Source organism: Apaloderma vittatum, unplaced genomic scaffold (genome assembly GCF_000703405.1).
Source record: "Apaloderma vittatum isolate BGI_N311 unplaced genomic scaffold, ASM70340v1 scaffold3298, whole genome shotgun sequence".
NCBI lineage: Eukaryota > Metazoa > Chordata > Aves > Trogoniformes > Trogonidae > Apaloderma > Apaloderma vittatum.
In genome coordinates, this window is record NW_009732257.1 from 1 (window position 1) to 24,666 (window position 24,666).

Here is a 24,666-nt window from a genome sequence, read left to right on the forward strand (position 1 = left end):
TCCGTCTCCTGCAAGAGGGGCAACAGCGGGTTTGCAAACTCTCCGCGCTTCGCGCTCGAAGAGCTGCTTAAAATAACATTAGCCAAGCCACCGCCATGCTCGCGGAATGAGGGGAAGAACACAAACAAACAAAGAAACCCGAAAAGGCCGGAAGTATCGAAAAACAGTCTCGCATGTTGCCTCTTTGTACTTTAGAAACTGGGGGAGTGACTGAATAGCCAAACCCCCTACACTCCAGGGATGCCACCCAATCGCTGCCTGTGTGCTTTGCAGAACTCCTCCCCTCTCGTTGTGGCTAAGCAGAGAGACCTGGAGGGAAACTGACTGTTGGGTCTCATACAGCCTGTAACATATAAAAGCTGTTAGCAGCTCCTGTGGCCAGAAGCTGCAAAACCAGCAGAGTTTTGTTCTTTGGGGGTTTGTGATAAGAGACACTTCTTCACAAAGGTTCATATCATCATATAGGAGAGTGCTATATGTACTGGGAGAACCATACACTGTTCTTGTTTTTTTTCTTGGTATTATCCAGAGGTAAGCCATTCAGCTCAATAAGTTTGCTTTGCATGCAGTTTTATCAATGCTCATCACATTTTGTTGAAGTTAATATTTGAATGCTATTTCTAAGATGCTTTCGTGCTTTATAAGTTGTATTTTGCCTACCTGTTTACCTGTGCCACACTGTATCAAAACAATCCGTGCATCTGGACTAGGCATAGCCTAGGATGCATTTTTCATTTTCAGTGGGGAACAGGCTGGGAGCTTTCTTTCAGTCCCCTCTTTTAAGATTTATAGTGTGACTTATGGACTGATATAGTGTGAGTCTGTGACTATTTCAGCAGCACTCCTACCTCTGATCATGTAATTCATGGTATAGTGATGCTTCACTTAGTGTGTTTGTACAGAGAACATATTATCACTAGATATGATTATTGAAAATTGCTCAGTAACACATGTTCTGAAGGGATTGTTTTTTATGATGGAGTTGACAGAATCATCTTTTCTGATCACAGCCTGCCTATTCACTTTGTCTTGCTACCCAGATGTACAAAATGACATCTCTGACATCTTCTCTTCTACAGATTTGTTTTCTACTGCCCTGACTTAAAGCATAGTACTTCTGTGGCCTGTCTTTCTCCTCTGGCCCCAAAATGACAGTAATTGCTGCAATCAGTTGTGCTTTCTTATTTTCCATTCTCTGTGAAACAAGTGCATTAGTGTTACCCAACTCCACTGACCTACTCCTGTCAGACAATAATTTCACTGACATTGAGACAGCTTTGGCAGCTCATCTGGACTCTGCAAAAATTCCTAAAGCCAGGCGGAAGCGCTACATTTCACAGAATGACATGATTGCCATTCTTGATTATCATAATCAAGTCAGAGGCAAAGTCTTCCCACCTGCTTCCAACATGGAATATATGGTAAGTGAACTTTGTTCATTTCAGAGTAAAACAAACTGTAAGTCAGTGATTTCATTTTCTTAAATAAATTGTTTAGTTAAGTAGTTAAATGCCTTTTAACCATTATTGCTTACTAAAATGTTCTTTCCTTCCATTTTTTAAGTTGCAGTTACTTAAGCAAGCAAAAGCTAAATACTGAACTCTGTGTCTTTTACTTGACCTGTTGTATTTTCATTTCTGTGAGTAGTCCCAATGAAGCTTCTGAGACCCAAGTAAATGAAGTTGTGAGTTAATAGCTTGTTGGCCTGAAGAACAGTTTGTGATCGCATGTGTTTAAAGTGCTGATCATTAGTAGCCCTGTTGCTTTTTTGAAGTACACTAAAGTCGTTGCCCTTATGCATGCGAAAAGGTAGCCAATGACTATTTCTAATTTATTTCACACATAATACTTTTGCAGATAATATGGTAAAACTCTGTTTGCAAAGCAATTCACTGATGCACTGAATATCTCACGCTCATGTGTTTTACTTCATCTTGTGTGCACCTAATACTTCTATTCTTCTGTTAAATACAATGCAGTTTTTCAATGGTTTTCTAATATGTAGGATTTCAGTGTGCACAGAATGTTATGTTTGTGGCAGACACCTTTCCCTCTTATTGGCAAATACTCATTATGTGAATTATCTGTTCCTGCAGGTATGACAGAAGTTATTTATTCACTATGATTTCATAACTGGCACTACTAGCTAAAGCAGCGTGTTTGCTATTTTGTGTTCCAACACTGAATGCATGCATACTGTGGAGCTCTAATACTAAACATAGGTTGACCAAGCAAAAAATGTTTACCTTCTAAGTAAGGTATTCACACTGTTTTGAAAGCACAGACAAGTTGTGTCAGCACCATAATATCTGCTAAAAGTCACAGTTTCTCATATGACAGCAGACAGTTAACAGGTTTGAGTAACCAGACACCATCAGCTTGACATAAAAAGGGGATAATAGTAATAACAACTCTTCCTTTTTAGCAGCTAATGACTAACAATTTGGACATCTTTCTATTACAGATATTACCTAAATCTGGATTTGATCATGTAATCTGTTTAGCAAATCCCAGCAGCACCTCAAAATGCTGAGTGCACTCAAAATATTGTAGGATAAAGGCCTGTTGCCATACCATATGCTAAGTTTGAAGTTTAATTAAGTGGAAAGGTCAGAGACAGAAAAAACAGAGAGGTCAGAAGTCAAGCTCAGTCATCATTTTCATTGCTGTGCTCTCCACTGATGTTGCCTTTGATTCTGCATAAATAAACTTTGTTGTAATGTCTGAGGGAATAGCAGCCTACCATGCCCTTCCTTGGCTTGTGTGTTTTAGAAATGTGCTCCTGCAGTTTGCTTAAGTGAAGCCAGCACCCTGTCATATTCCCAGGAGTTTTATAAGTGCGATGTTCTTAGCCTGTTCTGTAAAAACCAAAACAAAAAAACCCAACAACCCAAAACTTCAAAAGAGAAAGCAAGCTTCCTCAATTAAATCTCTTTTAATGCATTCATTTGAATAGACTGCCACAATTTTACCTGTATTGGTTGGGTGTTCTCCGGCAGCTTTGCTCTGCAATGATACTGTGAAAAGTTTGATACAAAATCAAGACTGAAGGCCTTGCTCTTTACAACTTATATGCTATTCTTTTCCTTGCCCATCTTACTATTGCTTTTAACAGTACAAACCAGCCATAGGATGTGCCTGTGTCCCCCGTCAGCATCAGCCCCATCAGTAGTCTTGAGGACAAGGTCTAAAGGCTTTCTTTCATGTTTGGTTTACCAATCTGTAAACGCTTTGTGACTCCATGCTCCAGAATTCAGAGCAGGACCTCAAGCAACACAGGTAATGATCCAGAGTGCAACTTGAATTTGGGTCCCCAACGGGTGCCAACCCCTTTGCCACCAATTCTCTTTCAGAATTTGCGTGTCCCATGTAACTTTGCAGAGCAAAAAAAGCCCAGTGAGAGCAGCATCACACGTGGCTTGTTTTGCTGTCTGATTTGTAGCCATGGAATCATCTATTTATCAACTTAAACAAATTTATCGTCATCAACTTCTTATCTCAGAAAGGCTTTGGTAGGAAGGTTTTGGAGATGATGTGGTGGTGTAAGCCATACCAAGACTGTGGACCCCTGTATCAGTAACGCCCATTTGAACTTCCTTAGCCCATTCTTTGGCCTCTGTATAATTTTAGTGTATGGCACAACATATGTTTTTTCAAATAAGGATATAAGATTGCCTTTGTTACATATAAAAGATATGTCACTCACTCACTTTCATGAATAAGACAACAAACACATGGTCATTACCAGCAGATAATGTACACTCTGCTGCAAGAATGTTAGTGTGTTCTTTTCCTGAACACTGTGGAAAAGTGCAATGGTAGTGATGAAAATGGCCTTTGCCATTTCCCCTAACAATGGCTAAAAAGGATGTTACATGTTAGAGACCTAGAATTACTTGCAGATGCAGTAGATTGTGGAAATGTCTTGTAAGTGTGTTGAAGTAGAGAAGGACTAAGCAGTTTGAAAGCACAAGATACAACGCTTTCTCCTCTTATCTCTGTCCACAGTCATATTCAATTGTATTTTGTTCTTTTTCCTAATTCTGTTAGGAAACATATTTTTCTCATGAATTGCTCTATCACATTCTCACCTTTACAGCTCCATTTGCTTTTTCTTCTCCATTGGTAAGGAACTCAGGGTTTAGCTGTACAGGTTCATTCTTGTGATTCCGATTCTCCACACCACACCTTTTTTCTGGGCTTTTCTCCTGGACACATTCTGCTACTTGCACAATGCAGTCTGTTTCTTACACATTCAGCATATTTGTAGATACTTTGAACTCCTTGGACATTATTCTGTCTGTGCCTACTGTCTGGATAGTTTGTGTGCTGTAGAAATTTGAATGAGAGGTCTCAATGAATGGCTTTGAATGCACATGCATTGGACAAGGGAGGTTCGGTTGAACACTGCAGTAACACAGCTGGAAGAGTTTTAATTCACTTCAGGAGAGGTGAGTTTGAGTGCTGCTCCAGTTTTATGCAGTCCCCAATGAAAGCAGACAGCTGGGGAGTCAAAAGCAAACATGGGAGGCACTGTTCTATTATAAGTCCCTAAGTGGAAGAAACTGGTGTGTCTTATGCCAGTTAGATTTGGGGAAATCTTCCTCTTGGGACATTAGCACCGTATGTGTCAGACTTTAAAGCAGTCCTTCCTCCTTTTAGTTCTGGTATTGTCGATGCCTTCAAATGGAATTAAAAGTCTAGAGTCAGTGTATATGTGAAGGAAAGTGGAAGGAAACAAGAACTTGCAGGCTTACAATGTACAAGTAATGACCTCTTTTTTTTTTTAATTTGAGTCTTCTTATGAAATCTTTCATTCTTCTTCATCCTAAGACTGTCATTCTCCAGCTTTTGCTTGTGCTTTAAAAGCTGATGCCATACCCACAGAAAGAAGATGACACCCTACTTTAGACCTGGCAAAGGGTGAAAATCATCCACTTGGCTTTGTATGATTTTTCTGGAGAAAGCAGAAAGATTCCATGGAACTCATGATTCAGAAAAAGGGAAGTGTTGAACTTGGTCAAACAGGTTCTTATGTACATGAATGCTCTTTACAGTTTTGCATGTGCCAAGCAGAAGTGGTAACTGATACAGCTGAGCCTTAATAAGCACTGAACACTGTCCTCCATAGCATTCCCATAGGCAAAGTGGGACAGTCTGTTCTAGTTAAGATCACTCTGAGGTGGTAGGAATAACTTGTTAAAGAGCCATACAGAAAGACAAGCTGCGAGTAGTTCCCTCCTGACTCTGCAAGGATGAGTCCTGAGCACAGTACTGATCAACATAGTCATTAGTAGACTGGCAGTGGCGTATTTGAAGTATAATAGATGGGGCAGGATTGCACTCAAAAACATGAAGCTGAATGTTTGTGGAATGCTGTCTGCAGATTTTAGGAGCAGAAAAACGCTCTAGATAAACTTGAGCTTGTGTTCTGATACAGTTTCAATTCATTTCTGTTCAGTGTTAGCATAAACACAACTTTCATATTTGAGAAAATGTGCTCCTCATTGAGCATGTCACTTTGTAGGACTAAAAAATGGTAAAAGACTATCAGACTTGCCTGAAATGAGTTAGTCTGGATACACAGGATTTAGTTTGTGCCAACATAAAGATAGTTTCTCATGAGCTGATGGTAGAAGAGCTGGAAGGGAATGGAGGATCTGAGCATATTTACTTCTAGTAAATCCATGTGAAAGACCACAATAAAATGGACAAAAGAATGAACTGTTCTAAAAGACAAGTAATTGTGTTCCCAGATAAGCTCCTGTGAGGGTGTCTGTATGAGTCATGGGGTAAATCCGTGCATGCTGTATGGCCCTAGAGTGACCCTGTTTGCTGAGGTGATGAATTTCGAGACTTTTCTTCTTTCTGTCAAGATGATCTTAAAAATGCAAAATTGAACATGCAATAGGTGATAAGTGAGACAGAATGGAAAAAAACCACCCTAAACTACCTAAAGTTTTCCAAAGTTCTATTTAATGCCTAAAGCCTTTCATCTGGACATAAAGTGAGTTAATTTGTTTTTTTTCTCCAATTCAAAAGCATTTCTAATAAATAAGCTTCTCAAATTGTTTACCTTTTTTTTTTTTTTTTACTGTTATCAGTGAGGTTTCTTACAGACGATTCTAAATCTTAGGGGACATTTTGTTCTTGAGTTGTTTGCCCTGGCTCATCTACATGATCCCACTGAAATCATCCATGTCTGTGAGTAAGGATTGCAGGGCTAGTTCCTTCAAGATTTATGTCTTACAAGTTGGATAGGATCTCTTAATTCATACAGTTTATCCCTGCCCTGTTGCAGGACTTCCTTCTGCATTAAATACATGTGGTTTTCATCTTTTATACTCTTGAACACATATAGTGATGCTGTCTCAGTCACATCTCTTGGCAAATACTTTACCTTAGGAACAGAAATGATTTCCAAATGTCTAACCTAAATATTTCAATCTAAAACTCAGATGATTAATCTTTATATACACTTTTAAATTGCCCAATAAATTTTATCTCCTTTTTCATTTCAATATTATCCTTTACATATTTACTGACAATTTTCTTGGCATTAAGATGCATGCATGCATATAATGTTTCCTTAATTTGCATTTGTATGTCTTATAATACTTCTGCATATTCCCACTTCGTCCCCATGTGTTGCCTGGTCTAGTTGAGAGGTGGCGTCCCTGCCCACGACAGGGAGGTTGGACTAGATGATCTCTAAGGTCCCTTCCAGCCCATGCCATTCTACGATTCTATGATATTGGAGCAAATTACAGTTGCACTGCATTTGCAGCTTTTTTGTTAAACTAGTGAACAGCACCATTAAACACCAAAGGAGATTAGGCCTATCATTTTAACTACGCATATTTAAAGACACAAGTTCTGTAATTCAATGACGAATTTACTCTAAGTTACAGGCAGCCTACTTTTTCCAGCCTTGCTCCCTTAAGTCCTGTATACATGGTGAATGTTGAAATAAAATAATCAGTTGATGAAATCTTAATCAGCCTTTCATCATGCCAGAGCACAAAGTAGATCTAAGTATAGTCCACTTCAGTCTTCTGGAAGGAGAGATATCAAGGAGCTCAGAGCTTCCACAATATAGTCCACCTATCCCAGTTTGCCATAATTTTTAGCTTGCTCCATCCTGGGAATTGATACGTGAGATGAGAACAAGTAAGAAGAGATGTGACAGAGCAATATGTTCACTGGTTCCAGTTTCTTTCAAAGTCTGAAGATCATGGGCTAATGAATTCTTGAATATTGATCCTCTCAGAAAATCAGAAGAAAACAGAGAGAATGGATGCGGTTTGCACGGTTACAGTTAGGGGTGTCTGTCTGCATGACAGCTTTGAAAGGAAGCAGTCATTTGACAGCATACTCAGCCTTTTTCTGCAGTGGAAGAAAACTTGGCAACAGACAGTAAACAAGCTGAGAGAAGGCAAGAGTTGATGGAGCTTACTTTCTACTAATTTTGCACAATAGAGTTGCTGAGCTCTCTTTTGCTTCACAGACAAGCTTATTCACTTATCTACTTCCTACTGCACCACTGTCTACTTGTTGGCTATAAGCGAGATGCAGGACACTGCTCATTTTTCTAACACTTGTCTGCGAAAGGCTAGGAACCCCCATTCAGTCTCAGTAACAAAACTAGTGTTCATCTAGGGTCAAATCCAAGTGGATGTTAGCTATATGAAGCGCAAAGGCCATCAGTTATGTTCAGAGTGAACAAAGTCTTGAACAGAGAGGATCTTTCCTGGAAAGCACTCTTTAAAAAATCTGAAGAACTTCCTCAGAAATGCTATTGTTGATAAATATTGTGATAAAGAATGACTGTGTTAAACTTACTTTGGTATTAGAGCTCCTCTCCAATGTTTTATGCATAAGAATTTTAAAACATCCATTTTGATGGTGTTTTAGAAGAGAATATTTACATTATTTAAATTTAGCATTAGCAGAAAGCCTTCTAGGAGTTTAAGCAAACAAAAAACAACCTAGTAAAGTCTCAGATAGAGAAGCAGCCTGCCCAGAGCCCTCAGAATTAGACATTCCTTTATTATTAAATGTAGCACCTCTTGAACTTCTTGGCTAAAAACAGAGACAGGGCATTTTTCACAAGAATCTGGATCCAAAGTACACAGTACTTTGTTTCATACATGAATGGAGATGATAGTAACCTTTAAACATCTTCATGTTTTATCCATTCTCCATACCTGAAAAGAAAATACAAAAAAAAGAATAGTCCATCCAGATCTGTGGAAACGTGTATCCTGAAGACAGCGAAAGGTGGAGACCCTGGGATAACCACTTGTTTGCTTTTTGTACAGTCTTCAGCACAGATACCTCCACATATGAATATATCTACAGGTGCTCTGGGATAGGGTTTGAGGTCTATTTTAACTCAACTGAGAATAAACTGGTTTTGCATCTCTATCTGCACAGTGATATCTGTTAATCTAGATCAAGTGAATGAATCTTAAATTAAGCTCCTTTTCTTCTGAGAATAAAGAACTATTGTTCTTATTCTTTATCCCGTAGAAAGATGACTCTGCTATGTGTTTTCTTTTCTGTCATGCTGCCATATTTTTCAGTTAAAGCTACTTGGAAAATAATAAGTATTTTCTTTGAAAACTTTTAAAGAAATTAATAACATTTTTTTTGTTTTAATGAAAAACTTCAGCACTTAGTAATGAAAAAGTAAAACATATAGAAGAGAAACAGAACACCACACAAGAAATACATTTTTCATTCATGTTTTGTGGTTTTAAGAAAAGGCAATTTACTCTGGTCATATTTAAAATGAAAGAGGTCAGATACCTTCCTCTTCAGACTTATGACCAACTGTCAGGGTGACAGCTAGACAAAGTTTGATCCTTTTCCTTACCACTTCTGAGATAAGCTCTTGCCAACTAAAATAGGCCTTGCAGTAGGTTAGGAAAGCATTGAGTATTTTAAGATATGTAGCTCTGATATTTAACTTTTCCAAAAGCTAAACAAATAATAGCATATCAGTGAAGCCTGTTGTTATTAAATCTGACAGCCTACCAAGTTTCTTTGTTTCTTATTGTTTAAAAAGTCTGGTGCCGAACATGAAAAGAAATGCAGACAGCCTTTAGAAGAAATAAATTGACTAATAGCAGTGGTCAAATTTCAAATGATAACACTTTGAATTTGAAACAAATAGACACCTAGGAATATAAACCTCTGTGTAAAATATAGACTTGAATTTTCAGAAGAAAAGAATTTCTGGCAATGAAGTTTGTTGGACATCTGTCTGCTGATGCCCTGAATACTGTAAGACCTTCTAATACTGAGCCCTTCAGAAGTGTGAATCAGATGTTTGGAGGTTTGATTATATCAGAGTAAATTGACTATAAAACATTGCACAATTTTACTTTGAGTTGCAGTGGAGTATTGGACAAGCAGCGTGATGTATTAACCCTCTATTTATTTACAAAAGAATGAAGTTCAGAACTATGATTCCCATCAAGATATTTTTCTCTAGAGGGTAGACTTTGGCAATCTTCTGTGTAAACTTTCTAATTATTACCTAATGCATTTGGGAAAGAACTTGCACATATGGTAGGCACCATTTACAGTATGCACAGTAACATTTCTAACAGGTGGCAGTTGAGAGCAAGAAGTGTTCATGTTCAGAGAAAGAGCAAGTAAGAGAGTGAGCCTAGAGTCCAAATGATCTCAGACCCCAAATAAATATATGAAGTTTGCCAAATCTGTCTATAAATTCCAATGAGCTCATATGTTTTCATCACACAGTATGTACTGAAAAAAAGTGAAGGCAAAGAGATGAGGCTCTTTCAGTCACTCTGCTGAAAAAGCATGCAGGTAGAAGGGCTGGTGGTTGTTTTATTAAGCTTTGTGCCAGTTCTGAGGTAGTGTACGTGGTGGTGGGTCCTACAGAAAGTCTCTGAACTTGAATATGCTATAGGTTCAACTACAGAAAAGAGGAGAGAAGTTGTGCAAGGGACTCTTGCATGCCCTGCGTGCTGCTGTGGGATTTCTGAGATACAGCTGCTGCACGTGCAACTGATGCGGCTGGTGCAGGGTTGCACGGCTGAATAAACCCATGAGGACAAGACCTGCATGTTGGAGGGTAGCAGCCTACATCTGCTAATCCAGTCTGGAACTTGTTCTAGCAGCTGTGGAGTGCAGCTGCACAGATGGGCTGGACATGTCAGATTTCATCCCTCAGCTTCCCAACATTTTTTTCACAGGAAAAAATTGTTTGAATCAAGGTTTTCTTCTTTCCTCTCTTGCTGCCATTCTGGAAGTAAAAGCTTCTGATCTTCAGCTGGGCAAATAAGCAGAAGCATGGGGATAATGGAAAATAAAATCAGAAAGGTTAAGTTTGTGTTGTTTTTGTACCAAATAACAATCTGAAGACACTAACATGAGTCAACATTGAACACATCTTAATGACAAACAAGACACCAAAACTGGCAAACATATTACCATTTTCTATAACTGCAAAATGTAACTGGTGCCATGCAGCTGTATTCTAATTGCATATTCCAACATTTCATTTGCAATCTCATAGTGTAACTGCTGTTGTGCAAAGAAGCTATTGAAGAGCAGTATACTTCACTTGTTTGCTCTGAATTTCTGCTCAGACCTGTACCTGGTGCTTGTCACTCTATTTTTATAGTCAGTGGCAACTTGCTGAGGGGCTAGTCATACCGTGGCTGTCATGGCATTATGGGCAGTAGTCCTTGGCTGATGGGCACTCAGAGAATTCCTAAGAGGGCAGTGAGTGACTGGGATGTGTATGTTTTGCTTCAAGTACTTGTTTTACTGTTAAAAAATGTGCAGAATACTATCCTAGCTCATGTATCACATAAAAAACAACTAACACTAAAAACAAACAGTAAAGCACTGAGGGCTGCTGCTGGTATTTATTATTCAGAGTGATGCTCTGCTGAGATTCTCTCTATGCTCTTGTGCAAGTGAGGGGAGCTTCCTGGCTACCGGCCATAAAACTGAGCCAGCAAGGATTAAGGATTATGATGGCAAAAGAAGAATGGAAGCACGGTTCTGAATTGCTTGAATGCTTTAAAATGATCATTAGCAGAACCAGGTTAAAACCAAATCCTTATGGATTCCCCCATTAGCCCACATCTTCTATCCAGCAATCTGTCTGCTGGCAATCTCAGGGAAGGAGTGGTCCTACTTCCAAGTGTTCTTTTTTTTTTCATATTTTCTTTGGGACAATGAGGGCTGTAAGGTTAAATGCTTCTAAAAACATCTAATTTGCACACAGATCACACAGAATGAGAAAAGCATTAAAATGGTGTATCACTGTGTATTCTGCTCCTATTTTTAGATCACAAATTCTTGCTACATTTGCCATTAATAACCATCTCAGAGTACTTGCAGAGAAAAGTTCATTGCTATTTGCCTCTGTAAAGATCTCATGCAAGAAAGTGTGCATAAAGATATGACAATCCTAGGCCAGGAATTTTCTTGTCACTGGAAATCTTCTTTCTGAACTTCAGGGAAGGTATCTGATTAATCTGAAAACAGATTCATTTTTATCCCTGAAAATCAGGAAATCAGGAAAAAAATGAATTAAAGCTTTCTCATGGGAAGTCATATTTGGCTAAATGGTCATCCCCATCTAAATTATACTCCTTTCTTCACATATTATATAATGAAGAACCTGACTACCAAAGGGTAGCTTCATTTTTTTTTTTTCTCACTCGCCTTATTTGCCAGGAGTAATTGATCTTAACTTCCTCTTCTTTCAAATTCTGAACTTTAAGAATAATTTATGAAGGGATGCAACTCCAAGTGACAGTATCAGTCATTCTTTCTCAGGTGTGGCCTTTCTAGTGGGGGCATCTAAAATGTTAGCTTTCAATTTACCTTTTCAGCTCTACAGATATTACTGGTTTAAGTGTCTGTTTTAAATGGGAGGTATTCTACTGTTTGAATCAGTCTTTTTTTTCTACCTGTAAGAAAGATGAAACAAACATTTTATCTGCCTGTACTCTATTTTTACTTTTGAAGTAGTGAGTCCCCAGAAAAAGACAATGTAACACCAGTTTTAAGGAAAGTACATGCAGTAAAGTGTTGACAGATCTTGTTGATTACTGTGGAAGAAGCTAGTAATTGCTTTCTCTAAGACAAGAAAAAACATCACAGCATGTTTTGCAGTATGTAGCAATCAGATCATAAATCTGAGGATAGGTATCAGCAATATGGAAAGTGAAAATTATTGTCATTCTTTTTTTCTTAGTGTGTTGAAGAGATGTAATAGAAATGGATGCCCATTTTGATATTTTTTTCATTATAAAATTATGAAATGTTGACATTCCCCTTTTTTTTTTTTTTTTTTTTTTTCCCAAAATAGAGACAAGATAGCCTCTTTTAGAAATGAGAAACAAATCATTAATATACTCTGGTATACATAAAAGCAATTTAGGAATACAACATTTTTAAACCTGAAGGGGCAGGGATTGTCTGTTTTTAAGAAAAGCATCCATTAAAAGTTTATATGAAATTCCAAGATATTTGGATATTCCTTTCTTCACTTAGCTAGTGACACTTTCGACACTTTGGACACCCCAGCACTCATTTGCATCACTCAAAATGTGAGAGAAAGCCTTGACAGATTCAGGAAACCTTCACTCATTTTTGGTAAATGTTAAAAAAATTCTAAATTGGTGAGAAACCTTAAGGCGTGTGGTACAGAAGATAAAGTAATAGGCATACATGGCCACTTCTATGACTGAGCGCTTCCTCCTTTTTCAGCAAATTATGAAACAATATTCGTTAAATATACTTACGTGTTATGTTTCTAGCTCTTCCAGCTATGGAAAAATCTCAGAAAATGACTTGACATAGCATTTTGTCTAGGTATTGGCATCGTTCGGGTGACCGAGCTGAGTTCTGAAAGACATAGACGGCTTCCTAGAACTCTGTGGAGTGCTCTGGTGAACATCTTACAACTTGAAACTCGGAGTTTTAAAACTGGTTCAATGAAGAAATGTTGGAATGACTGTGTTTGGTGCCACCTTACTGAGACAGTTTAATTTAAGGAAAAAACACCATCATGTCATGAGCTTTACCAGTATCTAGAGGTCACAAATCAGACCTTACACAAGAAAAAGATTTACTTTCCTAAACTTTATGTAATTACACAGTGTGAATATTATGAAGTCAGACTAAAATGACTCGAACTTGTTGAGCAACAAAACTGAAAGATGCTCATGAAAAGAGAATATCCTTATGGAGGGTCTGTTATTAACTGTTTAATCAGTGATACAGAACGTCTATAGTGAATGTACACCCACTACTTAAAAAAAGATCTCAAATTGTATGGTTCCTTGATACCATCCGAATCCTGAGGCCTGATGTTTAGTTAGCACTAATGATGAGCACCAGAGCCTGAGAATGCTGCTTTGAATCGCTGCTCTGTTTTAGTCAGTATACTTTAACCATGATTTCTTATATCCATCACTCATAGTTATTCTCAGCAAAGTTTGCATGTTCAGGCTGTGCTAATAGATGTTGCAGTAGTACATTTGAAACTACAGATATGAAACCTTTTGCTTCTCAAGTAAAATTACCCCAGGGTAAATGTATCCAGAGTAGCAGTATGTTTGCAATAACACAATGGTCTTTTAGAAAGTTTGCAGTAAAAACAAGGATTAAGAGTACTCTATTTAATTTGTTTTGCTAAATTTGTACAATATTTTCTACTTACAGTTAAACTAGGAAAGTTGCTGTCTGAAGCGTCTTGTTGCTTTGAGCTCTATCTCCTGTTCTGCAAGAGTTTGCCCCCTAAGATGTGTTGAGCAGGGTGTCAAGAGAAAACTACTGTTTTTAATGGCCGATATTAGGAGTATGGTTCTGACTGTAATGACAGGAGAACAACTACTTTTCTAAGTTCAAATTATAGTTAAAAATGGTTATGTACACCATTCCTCAAAGCATAGTTATCAACACAGAAAGAGAACAGCCAACTATTTTTCAACAAATGTGGACAGATATTTGTAATATTATAGTTTCTTCTCTTATTTTTCTTAATCATAATGCTTATTCAGCTTCACTATCATTTAATACCCAAGAGGATAACTGCGACCAGGATCTCCTGTTCCAAGAAAGTTGTTCCAGCAAAGAACAAAAAGGCACCTCTATCCCTTCTACATATAAATTATCTAAGAACAACTGAGACACATCTCTAGAAACAGCTCTAGAAACAGCTCTAGAAAGGGAGGGTATGAGGGAACTGAGACCCACAACATTGAAAAGCTTCCTTTGGGGAAAGAAACTCATTTTTTGGGCTTCAAGAAATTTCATTCAACATTAAAGAGATTTTGTTTTACATTCCATTGCTTATTATACATTATGGGAATAAAAGAATGTATTTTACTATTTGTTTACAGAATGAAAGAAACAAAACAAGAAACCGTATTGGGTGAAATTCTGGCCTCACTGGCAAAATTCCCACTGATTTTATTAATGCTAAGATTTTAGTCCTAACTATCAACTAACATGTGCTGTGTGAGTGCAGAGAACACCCCAAAACAGCCTCATAAAGCCTCATAAATTGGTCTCTGATGTCGCAACTCCCCATGTAGAAGCATTGGACTGTTTCCTGTATGCGAACCGCTTGACAGTTTTCAAGTGAAGTGTAGTTTTGAAGTATAGTTCTGGAGGGAGCAGTGCAGAGAGCCCAGTCGGACAGCTTTCTAGGAAAATAATCTTTGGCTGAGGAAAGAAAAATAAATTGGCCAAAGGATGTTCACTTCAAGTTGCCAGTGGAAGTGTGGTGAGATGCTTTTAACTCTATCGCAGCTCAGTTAGACCCAGCTGAGTGGAGAGGGTGTTCATGCTGGACCAAATTGGTGATCTGGACAGTTTTATGGGGAGATCTTTATAGTAGGTGAAAGGAAAGTGGCTGCTTCTCCAGTTACTAATGAAAGCAGATGAAGATTTGCTCTCCCCAGGGAAAGAATGAGCATAGTCTGGCACTGGGAGTTTGCATGATTAGTATTTGAGCATGAGCCACCTCCTCAGATCTTGACCCAATAAGTATTCAAATCTTTTCTCCTTTTGCAATTTTGTGTTCATGTCAAGCAGCTTTCTCTAATATGTTTAATAGAAGCACTGGATTGGCCATCATTCAGAGTATATAATTTTATCACATTTTCTTTAAACTCTTTGCTAATTACCTTGAGCTTTTACATTTCTTCTCATACAGAAGCTGTCCCTCTGGCTTCCAAGTTACCTCAGTTTCTCTTTTTGGGGTATTTTTTTTTCTATTTCTTTATATTTTATTTATCTATGTACAACAATGAAGCCTCATGGGTTCAAAAATTAAAACATCTTTGCCCTATTCTCTTCCATGCCCAAAACAGGGGATTCAACTGAGATACAAATTCATACAAGTGTGGATTTTTGATGAGACTTCTTATGAAAGGGGTGAACAATTTCTTACAGTTTAAAAGATCTTAGGTTATTATGAGATAATTTTTTTTTGCTTCAGCCTATATTAATTATTTTCCTTTTCTCATGGAGATGATCTAGAGCTAGTCCTATAGGGACTGAGACCACCTTTTGTTCTCACAAAATAAAAATGATTTATGCAGCGCGAGGGGACTATGTACAAAGGCTTTTCACCAGCTTGCTAATGGAGGAAAGAAGGAAGTTAAAAGATGCTGCATATGCTTCACTCCCCCTTATTTATTATTCAGTGGTTATTTTCCTTCTCTCTCTTTTTTTACATATGGCAAAAATTTCATACGTCCAGAGAGTGGTCAAAAGTGAGTAGATAATGGAAAGCAGGGCACAATATAGATCACAGTAATGCTTACTTGCCAAACCCACAACTTTTTAACTGAGTTTGAAACACGCTCCTGAAACTCTAACAATCAGATGTTGCAGATGATTCCTGAGAACCAGAAAATGAAGCTGTGGAGAAATGAAAGTGGACGATCAACGCTCTTGCTGCCCAAGGCAAGGGCTGTTCCTGGTTTAGAGAGGGCATTAATAGTAAAAACCTAATCCAGTCTTCACATATCTTTCAGACACCTAACACACTATTTTGCGAGGCAATTTACTATGTGAAAATATGCTGGGTGGAAATCAGGAGCTCAGTGCTGTTTGTGTAAATACAGTACACATTTAGATTACTGTGGGACTGCAGCCAGGTCACTTGGGAGCAAGCACGCAAGCCTCATGTTCAGCGTCCTGGCAGGGAGCACTAGTGCCAGAAGCATGATTAATTCCAGTGTTTATGGGGTGTCACGGTCCTGGCGGAGCTGCCTCTTATGGATGCACACCAGGCCCCTGTGTTTGGACCCACGCGCTGGATCACTGTGCTCCTCTGTTCCCCTGGGCCTGGGCAGGCTCCAAATGCTGACTGTGGCCCCAGCCTCTCAGGCGCACTCCCCAGGCACACTTTTTATGCTTGTACCTACTGCTTCCCCCTCTTTAAGATCTCTTTTTTTGGACCACTGATGTACCACAGAGATTGTAAAGGGTTTTTTTGTACACTGCCCACATGCAGCTAGTCAACTTGACGGCAGAGATACAAAGCAGAAGAAACATCCATAGACAGTTTTCTTCCCCTTTGGGTCCTGCAGCATTTTCTGGGTTTTGGATGGTGTCATAGCAGATCTGGATCCCCTCTCTTGTATGTCAGAGTTCAAGCTTAACCTTCTGATCCAAAATTAAAGACTTATCTCTAACTTCTCCAAGAAACTCCCTTCATTTTTCAGAGCTGAAGTCAAAGTGTTCCCTGGCTTGAAGACCATTCCTTCTTAACATGTTTCTTTCTAACACTTCTCTGTTTTGTCTTTTACTGGCCTTTTGCTTTGACTTTGTTCTGGGATCTTTTACGAGCAGGTGTAAAGTAAATCTCTGCTTTAAGCACGATGGATCTTACTTTCCATAATATGCTTCCATTTGTGTTGTGTTCGTACTGATCTCTGTTGCATTTCTTCAGTCACAAATCAAGCATGTAAGTGAGCAGGCAAAGCATATAAAGGAGGTGGTGTTCAAATGCACTTGTCATGTTCCTATCATTGGAGAACTTTAAGAAATCAAATTGCTGCTTCTTACAGAGCTGTTATATTTTTATTCTAGGCAGGGAGCAATGTCAGCTCCCATGTCAGCTCCCATGCAGAATGAAGTGGTGAAACTCATATTGTACCTGAAAACTACCCATAGTCTTTGCCTTTGTGCAATCCCTTGTGGCCTCAAATATGTAAAGTTGCCACATGCTCTCTGGCTATAGATACTCCTGAGGTCCTGTTTCAAATGTGTTGGGATTTTGTGGAGTATGTAACACCTGTGCTGAATTGTTCTTCTCCATGTGCCTCTCCTTTGCTTTAACCTTCTATTTGAGTCCTATCCAATGTTTCACTCTTCTCCACACATGGATTTCATCAACACAGAAGGGAAAATGGAAGGAGAATGTCTGTTCAGTGAAGGGCTTTTCCAGAAGAAAAGGAAGAGATCTGAATACTTGGCTTCCTCTGATGATGTGGGTGGGAATTCTGTCCGGTGATAGGGCAAATCCTGCTATATCCTGTACACACTACCCCACGGTTTTCTGAATTCAAGAACTCTCTGCCTAGTTACTGGTCTGATGTATTGTGATAGTATATTTGTGACCTAAGATACTCTTCTTTGTTCTTGCACTGTGATCAATATTTGTTTTTTTCTGTTCTACTGCTAAGGATATTTTATTTTGTCAGGTTTGGGATGAAACTCTTGCCAAATCTGCAGAGGCTTGGGCTGCCACATGCATTTGGGACCATGGACCTTCCTACTTACTTAGATTCTTGGGCCAGAACCTGTCTGTAAGAACCGGAAGGTAAGCAGATACCCTAGAAAACGGACATTTTTGTCAGCCTTCAAACAGCCTTTGAGGTCTAGATCTTGGTCTGATGCAAGTGTCATCCAGTATTCTAGCAATAATGATATCCGTTTATGCTCATTGGACTTAAGAGTATTATTGCTTAATACTGTGCTCCTAGTGATATGTGGAGAAATGTTGGATGACTTGCATCAGAGGGATTAGCAGCAGAACATTGCAAAATACCTAAATCTACAATGATGTATTTTTCTTTCTGTATTTTAAACAACTCCAGGTATCGATCTATTCTCCAGCTGGTAAAACCATGGTACGATGAGGTGAAGGATTATGCTTTCCCTTATCCTCAGGATTGCAACCCCAGATGCCCCATGAGATGTTATGGACCTATGTGCACCCATTACACACAGGTTATATAAATTACATTCTTCTATTCAAAATCTACAGTCCAAAGCTGGACTTTTCTGTGATGTATTTATAGCTCTCTCAAATAAATGTGTATATATATTTCTTTTCAAACTGGACTTCACCGATAATAAATATTTGTTCAGATGGTTTGGGCCACTTCCAATCGTATAGGCTGCGCAATCCACACATGCCACAACATGAACGTCTGGGGATCTGTTTGGCGACGAGCTGTTTACTTGGTGTGCAACTATGCCCCAAAGTGAGTTGCTTTCTTTTAATGTTGTTTATTTTTATACTTCATGCATGTTTTGGTCCTCTCATAGGACAGCTTACTCCTTTTTCTGCATCTTAACTTCTATTTCTGCTTTTTCTGCCATCAGCTCTTTCATTCTAACTTTACATCCAAATATACAGAAAATACATGACTTTGGTACACAAGGAAGAAAAGGAAATAACTTGATGTGTAGGAAACAAAACCAAAGCTTGTTTTTTGCTATTGTTACTATTCTTATTAGAATTTGCTTTGTCTTCCTCCTTTGTGCTGACTCCAATTAAGTTTATATTCCATATTTTTTACTCTGTTATATATAGTTATGGTTTGATTTACTGTGTACACGTTGCTGTCCACAAGATAGCTTTGCTTATGACCATGCTGTGTAAGGGCATCCGTAGCATAGATTTCCTACAAAATCCATCTGCCTATGCTCAGTGTCTACAAATCTCATCTTGCCTTCCATATTGCAGTCCTTCAAAGTTTAAGTCATAGACACGCAGAGGTGGGCCCATATCACGTAGTTGTGCAGAGAGCTCTGTTAGTTTGAAATGAGGAAATGAATTTTCTCCCGGCATTTCCTAGACATCATCTCAAGCTTACATCTGGATGCAGAATGAATTAATAAAGCGTGGCTCTGGGAGAGCTTTTATATGAGGTCTGGTTTGGCCCAGTGCTCCAAAAGCAGCATGGACAGTATAAATGGCTGGTTTCCCTGACTGCGTATTAGGCAAAGCCATAGTTCTGTATAGGAATCTAAGTATAATTAATTGAGTATGTTTTCCATAAACTCTGAGTGGCACAGGTCCATTTGTGGTAAAGAATATGCAAGAGTATGCCATTATTTTAGCTGTTACACGAGTAAAAGAATTTTTAAGGATTTTGCAACTTAAAAAAAGATTTAGTAAGAAAACTGTCTTAGAGAGAAAAAGTCTTTGGAAATCAAGGAGATTTCTCCTTCCTATTATCTTTATACCTACTGATAAAGGATGGTAAGAAATTAATGTGAGAGACCAAAGATCAAGCAGCAAATCGGTATCTTTATTTTATCCCCACAACTTGGACAAGATGACATCAAAATGTATGAGAAACACAAATATTATTTTTTATATATCTCCATTTGAAAAAAACCACAACACAAACCCTCCCAAAACTTCCTAGAATACATCTCTCATGTTCATATATAGAGAAAGGATTGTTTTATATACTAGGCATTATTGAGAACTGATGCATTATTTGTGTATCAATTAACAAAGAATTAATGACATTTTCTGTTTTCTCAGTCTAAAAATCCCATTGTTTCTCAAACAGCAAATCAAAGCCTGGAGTTACAGGCTTCTTTTCTGGATGAGATTTTGAATAGATCTTTGATTCATAGGTAGCTGAATCAGGATTTTCACATCTACTTCTTACACAGTCACTAAAAGGATGCTGAGTGGTCTTGCCTGGCTTAAGTTCACATTCCTAAGAATTAGTTAAGGACATTGGGCTTAGAGTCCTTGAGCATACATGTAGAAGTCTGCTTGCCAGTCAATAAAGAGTGTGTCCTGAGTAACTACCACATCAGAAACTCCTTTAAAGAAGAAAGGGGTGAATATTACAGCCCCAGTCTGAGTTATTAAGATTGGAATTTGGCAAAGATTTAGGGTTTAGAACTTCAACAATTTTCACTGATGCCATGCTGTAATGCTGAAAAATATCTCTGCTTCCGAAATCAGGAAAAAAAAGTTAAGGAGGATAATTACAAAGTTTAGAATGTCCCTGTCCCTGGTTACCTAATGGATTCACACAAATCATCCATGTGTTGCATAGAAAATGAAGCAGAAAACAGCTTTCAGAAATCTCTTCTTGGATTTTCATATCTGTTATCAAACTAAATATATTTCCTGAGCACTCAGTCTGCTGTACCCATTTGGAAGAGAATTAGGAAGAATAGAGCAAATTATTTGAGAGATTCCTACTTTCTTCCAAGGCACAACCCAAACTAGGGCTTTTGATCCAATGTTACTGGCTGGGATGTGAGGGATGAGAAAATGTTTCATAAATAATTGCATTACTTCACTGCTATACCACGTCACATGCAAACTAGAGGAAAGTTCTCTGCTCAGTGAGACAGAACACTTAAATAAAAATCTAATTTTAACTTTCTTCTGCCTACATCACAAGTGTTACATGAATCTCCAAAATCCTGGGGTTTATGTAAGCACCTGAAAGTCTCTAAGCATTTTTCAGCTGTTCCTAGATCTTTCAGAGTTATGTCTTTTCACATGATCACTCTCCAGACTTGTATTCTTTCTCCTCAGGCTCTGTTACACAGCTCTTGTAGACCAGACAGAAGCCCTCCTTCTCCTCCCATTAACACCTGTAAAACCCCTACAAATGCCCAAATACAGTTCTTTTTAATTCATTACTGGTGTGAATAGTTTTCATCCTCCTTTGTCTCTATCCACAAATTCAGCCTCAGAACTTCACCATGTGGACCCAGGGTAGTACAACCTAAGAATAAGATTTTGCTCAGTTTGTTTTTCCACCTTCCAAACCCAAGCTTTTAAGAGAATTTCCAGATGAAAATGAAAGTGTTCAACATTGCACCAATGTTTCAGTTGTTAATTTCTTATAAATACAGCCCTCCAGTAAAAAATACTCCATCCCAGACTCAGAAAATGAAACATCTTGATGTAGCAAAAGAGAAAAGACTGGGACATCACCGCAGAGACTAAGGGATACAAAATGGACCACTGGCCTGGGGTGATATGGTCATTCTCCTGCTGTTTTTTTTTTAATTGGTAGGTCAATGTTTGTCGATAACCTACGTCCTTTTTTTTCTTTTTTATTTTCAGGGGGAATTGGATTGGTGAAGCACCATATAAAGTAGGAGTCCCATGTTCAGCTTGTCCTCCAAGTTATGGAGGTTCTTGTACTGACAATCTTTGTTTTCCTGGAGTAACATCAAACTACTTATACTGGTTTAAATAAATTAAGATTAACAATATTTTGAGAAAAATGAACATGGATGAGTAACAAGGAGCTTGTATATTGAATTTTGCACATATTATATACAGAGAGATACTGTAATAATACTCTGATGTTTTCTTTTTATGCTTTTGTATAATTAGCTTTTGAAGTATAGTGTAATTTGTGTTTAACACTTTGGGATTTAAGACTCACATTAACCCTTTTAGATTAACATTTTGTTAAGGGAAAGGAAACTACTTTTCACCATAGCGAGTGTAGCTTCCTGAAGATTAGGTTCTATTACGTGCACATTAAAAGATAGAATATGACTTCCTTCTAAAAATAATAGCTCCAGAAAGAGAAGGGTCATTGTTTAATACTGTGCTTTAAAAATGGAGTATGATGTGCAAAGTAACAAATTGTCCTCATGTTCCCAATCATTCCTCCCATTTACGCCTGTGCTTTCACCTGCAACGTCAACGGGACTCTGGGCAGAGCAAAAAATGTGCAAGAGAAACTGTAGGATATTACTACCTCATGCACAACATCAATTTATTTATGGCGTTCCAAGAGTTCAGCACACGGCTGCTGCTATCATCAACGATGCCTGTGTGCAGACAGTCTAACTCTACTTTCCTGCGTTTCTGAACATGCTCATAATGGTGTAATGGTGCTTTGCAGCCAGTATATTTGTTCTTGTACAGGAAGGCAAAGAGATATATTGCTACAAAGCAACATACATCAATACATGACATTCACACTGTCTTTTACACTATAAGTGCACCAGTCTATGTGTTATTCCCCTGACTGAAACTCAGCCAGGTAAAACTTTCAAGGAGAGACCAGACCTAAAAGTAGATGAGATGATTTCCAAATAAACTACATGACAACTTTAAAACTTCATACAGATTTGTTACAAAAATTCTCAATTTCTAAAGCAATTGACAGTGCCCTCTAAAATATATTGCACTGTGTGAATTTATAAAAATTATGTTTATTTATTCATACCTTTCCTGCCAAAAACTGAACGCCTTATGGGTGCTTACTCGAACTTTTACAAAGAGGACCTACACTTGAAGCTAGAATATTCAGGTAGTTTTCTTGAAAAACAGATTATAGAAAAGAAGAAATCCAATGTCTGCTACAACTACTATGTCATTGAAATGGCCTTGAATTTTGGCTTTATATTACAGGGTGGAATGCAGTCCACTTTAAATATATGTGTTTAGTCTGCTTGCACTGCTACATTTAGACCTCTGAAATTTATGAACTTTGAAAAGCAATGCTGAGTAGAGCAAGCAGAACAACAGAGGATAATTTCACTAGTGCTAGATATGTATGTGTCTTTAAGTCATTAATTCAGTCCATTTCAAGGTGTTTGAGACTGTCTGTCACCCAATTATGAAGTATCACGTTGGTGTTATGAAAAGAAAAATCAGTTTGATTCTTCACATTAATTATCCTTTCTCTCCAGCAAGATAGCTGTGTGTGGGGAATGGGCTGCATATAGCAACCGCTCTCCATCTATCCATAACCTGATCTCTCAGAGAACATCAACAATTGATCTAAGGCCCTTCAGAAACTTCTGATTAGTGACAATTCTATATCTGGCAGGACAGTAACTAGACAAGTATATTATCTAAAATGTGCCCATGTTTTAAAAGAACAACACTTGTAATATTCTACTAACTTTTATCCTAACAGTTACAATAGGACTGGTTTTCCTTTTGGTTTCAAAGAGGCTTGGACTTGGACAGTGCTTAATCAGGCAAACACTTTGGCTGAATAAAATCCAGTCCTGTTTTGGGAGTGAAACACAATCTTTTTGCATCATCTATGTGCACACTGAAAGTATTCAGTGAGACAAAGCTACTAGGAGGGCCACCAGCCCTCAGCCAGCCCAGTTTTCGACAAAGATGCATGGGATAAATATATTTTTTCCTGTTTTGAATAAGAAGTCTTCTACAGAGGTAAAGACAGCACAGTTAAAACAATGCATCTAGGCATTTCCAATATTTCCATTTAAAAAAAACCAAACAAGATAGGAAGCAGAGCATAAAGTTCATGTTAAGCCATGGAACCTACAGCAGTAGGTTTAACAATAAATGACTATGCACTTTGGAATTTGCAACTTGTATGTTGTATGGTACACTTTCCAAATAGGACTAGACATTGTAAATTAATTTATAATTCTGTAATTCAGCTGAACTTATTATAACGGGTATATATATTATCATATCTGTTACTTTTTAAGTTGCTACAAGTTGCATTTTGTGGAATATTTTGTTTTCTGTGGAATTAGAATACTATGCTTTTACCAAACAGATATGCAGTTTTTTCACAACATCCCATGATGGTGCTAGAGATTAAGTATTGTAATTACACTGTAACTGACAGCATCAAAAAATGATCTGGATATAAGCTATTTCATACAAGCAGCTCCTGATAAAACCAGCCACAAGCACTCAAGCATTAGCTGAATATTTTTCATTGAACAGAGAAGATTACAGTTCATCAGATATTTAATTATCACACTAAATTTGCCCTTCCACTTTATTAAATAGGTAGTTTACTGAAGGCCTTTCTGTATTGCCTGTTTGAATAGCCCCAATTTCTATAAATTTTTTTCTCTTGGGCCAGGTAATGACAGTGCCAATAAAGCTCTACTATGATTGGCAGAGTCATTGCCGCCTGACTGATTACTTGACACCAAGCACTGCTAGAACATGTGTGGGAGACTTCAGATGTCTTTGGCGTATGTCTACTCTGATACACGCTGAGGAAAATTCTTGATGAGTACAAGGCTTTGCTGAGACAAACTACGCCCAGCTGCTATTCTGACAGCCTTGAACATTTGTACTAAATCCTTCTGAGCAGAGTGATGTGCCCTTAAAACCAGATAAATTAGCTCAGACTTCTGTTCTAAATATAAAATTATGACAGTGTACACAAACTAAAATAAGACTAAAAATATTTTTGGTTAAAATACTGCAAGAGACGTAAGAGTAAAAATGAAGTAATTGATATCATTAATTATTGAGTGCAGCTGTTTATAATATCTGCTTGTGTATTTTTTTGCCTCATTTAAACATCTAAGATGATGGGTAGCAATTGATACCTTTTGGTGCTAACCTCTATGTTTTGGTGCTGAAGTTATACATTATTTTTTGTGGAAGATGAGGTTTACTTCCAA

General features: G+C 38.0%; 1 protein-coding gene across 1 annotated transcript; it reads left to right on the plus strand.

Moving 5' to 3' along the window:
- The first annotated feature begins 284 nt into the window (after nt 1-284).
- Nucleotides 285-21,794, plus strand: PI15 (peptidase inhibitor 15). Its single transcript, XM_009875435.1, has 6 exons — nt 285-531; nt 1,080-1,421; nt 17,721-17,839; nt 18,117-18,249; nt 18,391-18,506; nt 21,359-21,794. Exons 2-6 carry the CDS (start codon nt 1,149-1,151, stop codon nt 21,492-21,494), a joined length of 777 nt encoding a protein of 258 aa, XP_009873737.1. The 5' UTR covers nt 285-531; nt 1,080-1,148; the 3' UTR covers nt 21,495-21,794.
- The last annotated feature ends 2,872 nt before the right edge of the window (nt 21,795-24,666 follow it).